At 38.6% G+C, this 11,237-nt stretch overlaps 1 protein-coding gene across 1 annotated transcript; it reads right to left on the minus strand.

Annotated features, from left to right (window-relative positions):
* Positions 1-202: 202 nt before the first annotated feature.
* Positions 203-10,443, minus strand: LOC127443346 (meteorin-like protein). Its single transcript, XM_051701847.1, has 4 exons — positions 9,811-10,443; positions 6,701-7,092; positions 3,130-3,189; positions 203-2,016 (listed from the first exon to the last, which is right to left on the minus strand). The coding sequence occupies exons 1-4, from the start codon at positions 9,891-9,893 to the stop codon at positions 1,691-1,693; spliced, it is 861 nt and encodes a 286-aa protein (XP_051557807.1). The 5' UTR covers positions 9,894-10,443; the 3' UTR covers positions 203-1,690.
* Between the last annotated feature and the right edge of the window lie 794 nt (positions 10,444-11,237).

The following is an 11,237-nucleotide window of genomic DNA, read 5'->3' on the forward strand; positions in this document are numbered from 1 at the left end:
TGGGAATTAACTCTCGCCATGATAGTAGTTGACCAGAAAGACAAAACTAATGTTTCCTATAGCACCCCTTGTGGCAATGCTAAGAATGCAATGCATACTTGCATTGCTTTCTGGCACATTTTGGAATACAAATCAAATTGAGCATGAATTGCTAGAAGCATTTCAAAAATATAAAAATTTCACAATGTTCCCATAATCCATGTGTTTACATTAAGAGTGTTTAATTCCTCAGAAATGTGAATCTCATTTTGATGCAACAGAACAATACAACTCATACACAAATACAACATATACACAAAATGCACATGTACACGTACAAACTTACCCATAAACACACCGTTCAAGAACTCAGTCAGAAGAATTGACCGCTCTAACTATAAACAAAGCTTTTAACAAAAGCATTGCGACCTCCTCCGGCACATGCGTGCAGGCAAGAGTTGACAGATACACAGAAACTCACGTGCATCCACAAAAGAGTTACAACAAACTTTCTCAGTATCACTTTCAGATGTGAGAAATCAGGCAACAGGAACAAACAACTACACTTCTGTAACCAAGGAGAACAACTTCAGAGTGGATTTATCAGTGTTTATCTCACACTTGAGATCCAACCGCTCCATCAGAACCACTTTACTAAAGCGATAAATCTCATGAAACCTGTCATGACCATGTTCAGGTCATATTTCACCCCAAAAATCAAAAAGAAATAAGAAGTTATGTTTTTCATACAGTAAATAACATGAAGCCCTTTTTTTAATGACAGTTAAGCTCTTTTCCCCCAGTATTCTCAGTAATGTAACGTATAGAGCGCCTTGGACAGGAAGGGAATTCGTTTTCTGAAATAGTTTTGCGTTCCTTCACAATTATTTTGGGTTCCTTTGCAATAGCTTTACTCATCCCTAATGAAAATTAACCACAGTTTTACTAGAGTACTCAAAGTTTAACTATAGTATTTGTATTAAAACTATAGTAAGCACAACATTTACCATGATTTTACTACAGTAACCATATTTAATCAATGATATTCATAGTAAAACTATGGTAATAAAAATCACCATAAAAAAAAAAAATGGTTTCTACCAAATTTTCAAATTAACCAGGTCTTACTATAGTAAAACTGAAGTAACCATGTTTATTTTATTTTTTTTGCAGATTGATTATGATTGTTATTACCATAGTTTTGCAAAGGAACCCAAAATAATTGTAAGGGAACGCAAAGCTATTTAAGAAAATAATATAGCCTCTGTAGTAATGCATCCAGAAGTTTTACTTTTAATAGATATATTCAATGGTGATTTCTTATACTCAGTGATGATTACATTGAAATCAGCATAGATTAGATCAGTATAGGCATTACAAAAAAGTTATATTTCAATTTTTGCGTGTGTGTGTGTGTGTGTGTGTGTGTGTGTGTTTAACAGTAATGAGAATAAGATTTTTTTTCCAATACTGTAAGAATTGGGTTTTAATTGTCATAAAAATGTTGTCAGTGTCTAAAAATAGGTTTTATTTTTCTTCATGAAAAATATAATTACTTATTTCTCGCTTTTCATAATGGGGTAAAGTACGTTCTGGTCATGTGTTTCCGAAGTCAGACCACTTTAAGTGAGGAAGAAACAGGTCCTTTACAGATTCACCCAAAATCTCGATTTGTCTTCAGCATTGTGTTTGCAGCTCTGTGCAAGCGTTCTCAGTCTGTGTCTATATGGCAGGGGTTTGTTCCTGAGTCCAGAGCTGACTGATAGAGTTTGATGAAGTCATTATAATGTGGAGCACATTCCAGCCATGCTTCTCCAAATCTCACCGCTCCCGTGAAAAGAAACTCGCCCTGTCCCGCCTGTGGGCCGCACTGCTGGGGAATCTTCACGCGACCTGTCCAGCGACCGCGCCCACGCCCCCCGCCACCGGACACGAACAAGTGACTCTTCTGACGATACACGTGACTCAGTGACACCACGGCCGATGCCCGATCTTCATCATGCTCCTCCTCAACGCTCTGAATACTGCCACGCACCGCTGGGAGATAAACAGAAAGAGATATTAGATGGACTGTCAAAGATTTGTGTATTCTGAAGAGATGTTTCACAACAACATTCACCCGTACATATTTTAAAGGGATAGTTGAACATTCTGCTTTAGGGCTGCAACTAATGATTATTTTGATAATCGATTAATCTAACTATTATTAGAATGATTATTCGACTATTCGGCGATTATTGCAACGATTAATCATTAGCTCTTAACCGATTATTCAGCTTGTGCCCCAACATAAAAGGTTGAATTAAACGTGCTTACTAACAATAAAGAGGACAAGATCATCTTTTACAAATACCTCTAAATGACATTCACTGAATTAAAGGAATTTTTTTCTTCTGCAGTATAGCTGCTAAAGTTAATGTACGTTGTTTTAAAGGAGTTTTAGATATTTATATTAGAAATCAAGCCAAAACAAAAACAAATCAAAAGCGTATTTTGTTTCAGTGTATAATGGGGCGAAGACTACCCTCTCTCACTTTTCTGTTCACGTCAATCCATCTTTAACTCTCAAAAAAACAAACTCTCTCTTATTAATAAAGCTGCTTATTGACAATGTTCTTCACGATAAGAAACACACAGTGACACATATATTATGATTCAATAAGTCACGAGTCATCACGTTATAATCTAACTGCATTAAGCGTGTGCGCTCAAGGGATGAGCGTCCCGTGACAGAGTGTGCATCAGCCGGTGCAGTTTCAATCTCTCCCCCTTAGATCGGGACATTATAATTCCCTCATACTTTGTGATCCACATCAGCTGAAGCTGTTTGGAAAGTTTAGAGTGTGTCTGTGATCTGTGTAATTCTTCCTCAATCAGTCGTGAACTGCAGTGCTGCTCTCACACGTCATCATTAGAGTTTAATGTGATCTCATGTTACGTTAAAAGAGATCAAACGACTATTCGACAACAATTTTTTTTTTATTGTCGACGTTGTCGATAATGTTGACTAATCATTTCAGCCCTATTCTGCTTAACATCTCCTTTTGTGTTCCACTGAAGGAAGAAAGTCGTACGGCTTTGGAACAACACGAGGGTTACGAAATGAATATTAGAATAATGTGGTTAGAAGGAGGTAACAAAAGATCTTACCAAAGTCACTGGTGCAGAGAGCCATTAACACCTCTTGATCAGTGCAAGGTCGGCATGCAGCTGAAACAAACACACACATTAACATTAGACTGAGAATTCAGCTTTGATAGATTTACAAATGGCCACAGGAAAATGTAGATATCAACAAAACGACCTCTTATGTAAAGAAATCCAGTGCCTTAACCAATCTCTCCTTTACTACTTTACAAAACCTGCACTGCAAATAGGCACTGTACTTTATTGGAGTCCCTCTAAATTAAACAGACTTTTAAATATTTCTCGGGCACGTCTGGATTGTGTTGCATCACACCCAACAGACTCCAGCTGTGTCTCAGCATAGAGCTGCTGTGATCTGTGACTTTTGCCCTCTGACCCCGCTTAGGCGGCGTTATCATAATTTGCCTCCCCCACGAGCAACCCTGCAAGTGTCAACAGTGAGTTTGAACCACACTAAAGCAAGTTAGAACAAGCAAGGTTTCAAAATAGAAAAATGTCTATTAAAAAAACTATTTCTTTTACTCTGTTTTGTAAATAGGTTATTATTACGATAAAAACTTTGATGTTGCCTTGACAAAGTCTGAAAATTTAAACTAGTTTTAAAATACGGAAGTTTGATGGATTTAAAGACCTTACAGTAAGACAAACAGCCCGCTAGCTACATAGATAGATCACATAGATGAACTGTCGGAGAGAGAGAGAGAGTGCAACTTAAAGCAGATAAAAGCCTCTTGGGTCATTCCAGGTCAACTCAGCCAAAGGTCCCCAGCTCAAAATGTTGATTTTGATTAAAAAAAAATTGGTGAATGACATACATAAATGAGGATGAAATCCAAAATATGAAATGCCATGGATGAATATTTACCGAGTAATCCACTATTTTGTAGAGGGGGGTCAAAATGGCAATTTTCACCTATGATTTTGGAGGAAAACCACAGATCAAAAAAATAACCTTAGAAAGGTGTCAGCATGATTATTTTATTTTTACACATACCTTATCATACTTTATACTTTATCAAGTATTGATATGCAATTATTTTGATTAATTAATAGGCACATCATGCAAATAGTTCATTTTAAATTTGTAATTGATTGACAGCCCTAGTAAAAATACTGTTTATTTTGCATACCGCATATCTTTTAGTTTGTCTTTCTTTCCTACCTCCATTGGAACTTTGTATTGCAGCACTTCTAATGTTAGCTTTTGTTGAAACATTTCTTCATTTGTAAGTCACTTTGGATGAAAGCATCTGCTAAATTAACAATATGTAAATTAGTAAATGTAAATTATTTCTCACCTGATCTAATACACAAAAGCACATTCAAATTCACACACATGCACATTAACACACACACACACAGACTCCCCAACTAAAACAGCTCCAAAAGTGCTCTTTAAAGACTTTCATCACCCCCGCTTCTGAGCGGCTCATTACAGGGTGGAGATGAGGACGTAATGGGAGGGGGGATGTGGCAGGACGCCTCCATCTCCTCTTACTGATGGCACACAGCTGAAGCCTCAAAATGAACTGTGTTAATTTATTATCACAGTTTACTGTCCTCAAACCTCTGATCAGCTGTTAGCAGGAGAAGTGAGGTGCTGAAACGCTCTTCAAAATAAACACAAGGCACAAGTGTCAGCGGATGTTCAGCTAAAGGAGGCTGTGCATTCTGGACTGCAGTTGACGAAAGAGCCATTACAGTCGTTAGAGGGTTTTAAAAGCTGAGCTATAATGTTACAAATCATTTATAACTATTAACCATTTAAGAGCTATTAAAATGTTGTTATTCTATGAGTACTTTTACGCAACTCACTAGAGCGAAGCACAATGAACTTGAAAATTTTTTGAACATGTACACTTGCTAAATAGAGACAGAATGTTTCAAATGGATAAAACAAGCATATTTTTTTTCTTTTAGGAATCAAAAGTGCTGGAACGCCGTTCCGGACCATACCGGCCCAATTTAACCCCTGGTCATATCGTGTATGCACCAAATGCATTTGTATGGGGTCGTGGTCAAAAGAGCATCCTTTAAAAGGCTAAAAGCTTTCAACCATGCTCTAGACATTTTTTCTTTCAAAACCAAGTGCAGCTGTTTTTAGGGGGGGTTGGGGGGTGAGCCCAAGGAAAATCTAGGGGGGTTGTTTCCCTAGCCCACGATCAAGTGGGACCAACCAGAGCGAAATTACACATGCATTTTGAAGTGGACAAATCCCCAAATGTGTAGGACCCGGTTTACACTCGTCTTTAGCGTCATCCGGTTTCAAACGGATCACCCAAAACTTTAATACCAGGTGTAAATGGGGCCCCAGTCCACTTTCACTATTTGGGAAATAAAAGGTAAAGTTGTGTGTAAATGATGACAGAATTTGAATTTTTACATTTTCAGTAAGACATAACTGTAGTAAATTTATTAAACCAGTTTCCTAGTGGTGACTGTTGAGAGGTCCCACAATGTACAGTAGGTAATTTCAGGTTTTACAATACTTGTCGGGACATTTGGTCTCCACAATGTAGGCTAAACCTGACCCACACACACTTTTTCTCACTCTAATCCCTGTAGATGAATCGGAGGAGGGTTGTCTGAGTTTGAGAGTGAGTGAGACCAACAGGTGAGGATCTCAGGATACCCCAAGACTTACGTTTATAAAACTAAACCCTCACAGTATGCGAGAGAAGACAGCGTGACATGTCATGAGTGAAGGGAAAAGAGAAACAAAAGAAAGAGAGGCTATATTTTCACATACTATAAAAAAATAAACAGTAAGCAGTACAGTATTCAGTAGTAAGCTAGTATTCCATATTTAGATAATTATATTACAAATCCTTCTTGAAACAATTAAGCTGCACAAGTTCTATTTTGTCTTTATTAACACATTTCACCTTACCTGCATAGCCAGTAATACAACAGCATCTTCCATTTGAAACTAGCCAATGAGAGTCAACCTCAGCAACTGTTAGACCAATCGTACGCAGTGCCCATTGCACAGGCCTGTGATTGGCAGCTCTAGAGGCTGGTTGACCTGAGCAAGACCTCTTGATTAGGGCGTTTATTTTCTTCTGTCACAAAGAACATGGGGTTTGGTGGGGGGCGCACAGGTGGGGGTCTGGTGATTTTGTCTGTGTTTTAGGTCTTATGGGGTCAGTGTGGTTTTCTCAACTAGTCTTTCATGTGAATGACGACCATTTGACAATGTTGTTATTCCACCCCCAACCCTTCTCTCGAGCACTCTCTCTTTCTGTGGAACACACATATATTCCAGTATATGCTATAGCTGGGCAATATACATGTAGAATTTATGATGTATTCAGTATTATTTTGATGGTAAATATTGCATTGATTTTAATGTGCATTTATGGTCATTAAATTTACTTTAGGCCCCGCTGCACTAATATTTAAACATTGAGATACATATCGAATATCGCTAAAAGTTTAAAAAATATTGATAGAATTATTTTGGCTACATCAAAAAAAGGTCCACTCCTAGTATACGACCTTAATGCATATCTACATTTTTAATACACAAATTTACGAACATAAGAACGTAAAAAAAGTCAGTCTCTCTGTGTACCTGTAGGCAAGTAGAGCTCGTCCTCTGGTGTCTCTGTTGATATCAGCTGATACTGAAACGCCGTGATTCTCTTGCTGATGTCCTGCAGAGCGGACGACTCCACAAACAGCGCCCCCTCCTGGAGACTAAAACAGCGCACGCGACCGGCGGCCTGCTCTGCTTCGGAAAGCAACGGTCTCAGCTCTCCGGCTCGCTCCACATACAGCGAGGCCCCCTGCGAGTCTGCCCGAGGTTTGATGCAGGCATGGAGGTATCCGCCAGGCCTCGACTGCAGATTGGGCCTGAGGTTGACAATGATGGCTCCTGTAGGATAGAGCCACTCTAAGGAACCTTCAGCACAGCGCAGATATACCTGCTCTACATCCCGTGCGTGAGACTCGTGCATTAGACCACTGCAAAGAGAAAGAAGACCGAGACAGGTTAAAGAACAAAGTATGCTTCGGTTTTGATGCAAACGCTTAGTGTCTGCGTACAATCGAACACTAGTGTATCGGGAGCCATCTTGTATGTGATAGCTGTGCAGTATGTGTAAACCTTACTCCCCTAGCCTCAAGATGTGCACTAGCGAATGATGCTAGAGGCTGTAGCCTTTAGCCTCCTCATTAGTGTGCCCGTTTCCCATGCCGGCTGACGGCGGTTCGAATCCCGCTCGGAGCGGGTCGAGCATGACCGGTTACACTAACCAAGCTCCCCCTTCCCTGGTCAACGGACGAAACAAAAATGAACAAAAGTTCAAATAATCGTAGTACTGGCCTTGACTCGAACCATCAACCTTCTGTATTCCAGCACTGAGCTACACCACACCAAAAGAGGCTATTATGTAAGCAAGAGCCTCTATGTCAACACAAAGGAATAAAATTGCTCGTTTTCAAAGGAGACAGAAATCCGAGAGCTTAAAAGAACTGTGACAAATTTGGATGTCTGTACAAAGAGGACAGATCAGATGTCTAAAGTGTAAGATATTAAGTCAACTTCTGTCTCATAAAAGGGGTTATATTCTTAACTTTTGAGCTCATAGGTGCTGCATGGAAACAAATGAAAGCTTTATTGTTTTTCAAAAAAGTCACACAAGCTGTCATCCAGATACAGTATGTTGTTTTCATTTTCCCCATGACAGTGTTTTAAAGTGGTTGTGGGTTGCTTATTTAGGGATGATTACAGTGTTTGTGCCTGTTTCAGCTGGATCCATGCCCACAAGTTTGCAGAGGCTTTAAGATTTTAACTCTACAACAGGTGTCAGACTGTCTCCTTGGAAAAATGTATGTCCTCCTTTTGTGCCACACTAATTGTGAATCATTTTTTGATTCAAAAACACTGATGAATTGTGTTTACAGAAGTCCCCATTTCCCATTTTTTGTTCCTTAAGGCAGGGTTTCTCAACCACTTGGTCGTGAGCCAAAAGTGGGTCACGGATGATTGTCTACTGGATAATGAGATCTTTTCTGTCATGAGTAAAAATGACCAATTAGAAGGAAGGAACTGTACATTTGCAATGTTTGAAGCAACATTAACCTCTATTGTTGAACTGTGTTAAAGTCTCCATGTTTGTGTAAACGACCGTAAGAGGCTGCATTTCTCTGACGTTAATTATTAGCTGTCTAAACACAATAATCCATCAATGCTACAAATCGTTCTTTTTGAACAAGGTCTCTTTATGTAGCATCGCATGCACCAGCTCCATGCATTACCGTGCTAGTCTGAATGCAATCCAATCTATGGATATCATCATTTCAGAGCAGAAGTCCCAAGTAGGATTGCCACCCGTCCCGTAAAATATGGGATCTTCCTGTATAAAACTGGATCGTCCTGTAGCTATTTAAAGATGAAGTTCATAATTATGCAATTTACAAACACTTTGTGAATTGGTTTTACTAGCTCATGATACAGAACTGGTCCAAAAGAAGGATTTGGGATAGCTTTCTGTGATGAAAACAAAAGAATTTACTTAACTTAGTTTAACGTCACACAAAGCTGCCTAATAAATTAGCTACGTTTATGATATTTTATGGTTCTTTTTTAATCGAACAGCACAGACATTCTCCTAAATATTTCCTTTTGTGTTCCGCAGGACATGCGGGTGAGTGAATGTTGATTTACACACACTTTAAAGAAACTTTAAAGATTGCAGCTATAGGATTCATGGCTTGGCATTATAATTTAACAAATCATTTTCTTTGGTTTCCGTTACTGAAATCAGTGCCAAATGTCCTCCGGAGAAAAAGACCCGAATCCTACATGCCTGACCCTTGAATTCCCTCCATTTCATCCGGCTTGCTTGTAATTAACGTTATTAAGTCATTATCCTGATTCAATTAAGCTGTGGAGCGCATAATAGAGGCCAGATTCAGCGCAGTCTGGTTCAGAGAGTTAAACGAAGGAGTTGAAAAGAAAAGTGCAAGTCAGCTCTTAAATCCAAAGTTAAACACAGTTAATGAAGCATAAAGAATTGAGAAAGAGAGAGTGAACAGATGGAGCTGAACGTCATTGTGGGCGCGGGAAATAAGTGAATGCTTTTCAGCGCTGAGAAATCCGATTCACTGCAGCGAATCCGATTACTCCTACTGTCCGTTTGAATGAACTGCTTCAAAACTGATTATGTTAAGTTTTTTAGTGTTTTAATAGATAGATATATATTTTAAAATATGTGAAATAAGTATTACAAACGCTTTGCGCGTCGGTTTTGACTTTGGACCGAATCATTAAAAATAATCGTTTCAAAAGAACTATCGCGTATCGGGCGTGTAAGGGCATGTTCATTGTCCCGACCTTCCCCATTAAATTTAACAAGCTTATAGGCTAATGATAATCAAATACAGAGTAAAAAAAGACTAAACTTACACAAATAAACATTGCTCCTTATACAAACATGCAAGACGATCTAACTAATCGATCTAGAAATAAATAAATAAGCAATAAATGAAATAATTGTATCCGGGATCACTGCTCATAAAACATATTTAATAACAATAATGTAAGATATTCTGATAATACTAATCGAACTTCTTTTTCATTAGCTTTGTTTAAAAATTAACAATAGAAAATGATCATATAAAATAACATGACATTATTACTACACAAAAGCTATTTATAAAACCTTTAAAAAGTCTCACCTTCCTCTCCAGTTGCACTGGTCACTGGAGTATTGAGATCCACACAGGACAAAAGCGGATAAAAGTGTTATTAAAAACATCATCCAAACCTCCAAAATCTTCTCAACTCTTTCGAAATAGAATCCACTGAATCAGTTTAGACTACATGACCAATTCATAAAAAGGGGACGGATGAGACCTCAGAGATGAGGGTAAAATAGATCCAGAATGAAGCGCTCATGGTCTGTGACTCTTGAAATAAACCAGATACTGAAGAAAACTTTCACCCACAGACACGACACGCCTCCGTCTACAATGCGAGCACCATGGCACCGTTTCTGCATGCTAATAAATCTTTAAAAATGCTCCATGGTAATTCCATGATCCAAAAACTACATTGGAATACCCAAAATTCCACGATACATGAATATGGCTGATCATTCAGTGTGCGTGCAATGGTGTTATCATCTGATAGAATCTCTATCATGGCAGCACTTGTAATGTGATGTGTCTTGAGGTTCTCGTGTGTATTTTTAGCTCTATAAACAGTCGTATCAGATGCTGCTGAGCGCAAACTGTTATTGCGTCTGCACGCGCCTTGCGTGACACACGACACGAGTCACAAACTCAGGAAATATTACTTCAACATGATCATGATGCAGTTCAACTTTCAAGAGCTGTACTTAAATATATAAGACTATAGAAACATACATGAGAAACTTAACCATGCTTTACAAGAGTTTGGGCCAAATCTGATTTCTATTTGAGATTTCTAGTTTGGTTCCTGCAGTAGAATTGCACACCTCAGTTTGTTCAATGAAGAAAAAGATGCACTGTCGGCTGAATTGTGGCATGAGTGCGGGTAAACAAATAGTGTGACCATGGTATTTGTTGCAAAACCATAGTAACCACAAAATTAACCATGGTTACTAAAGCCATGGTTACTACAATATTACTGTAATAATACCAGGGATCATTTTCATAAGGGACATTGTTAATAATATTTAACACACATACACACACACACACACACACACACACACACACACACACATAGACATAATGATTTTTATACTGTACAAACTATAGATTCTATCCCCTAACCCTACCCCTAAACCTAACCCTCACAAAAAACTTTTTTACATTTTCACTAACACATCGTTTAGTATGTTTTTTAAGCGATTTGAATTATGGGGACACTAGAAATATCCTCATAAACCACATTTATAGCAAAATACCCTTGTAATTACCAGTTTATAACCTAAACAAATGTCCTCGTAAACCACTTAAACCTGCCCACACACTCTCTCTCTCTCTCTCTCTCTCTCACACACACACACACACACACACACACACACACACACACACACACACACACACACACACACACACACACACACACAGACACACACACACACACACACACACACACACTCACTCACACAGAC

This window comes from Myxocyprinus asiaticus, chromosome 7 (genome assembly GCF_019703515.2).
Source record: "Myxocyprinus asiaticus isolate MX2 ecotype Aquarium Trade chromosome 7, UBuf_Myxa_2, whole genome shotgun sequence".
NCBI classification, from domain to species: domain Eukaryota; kingdom Metazoa; phylum Chordata; class Actinopteri; order Cypriniformes; family Catostomidae; genus Myxocyprinus; species Myxocyprinus asiaticus.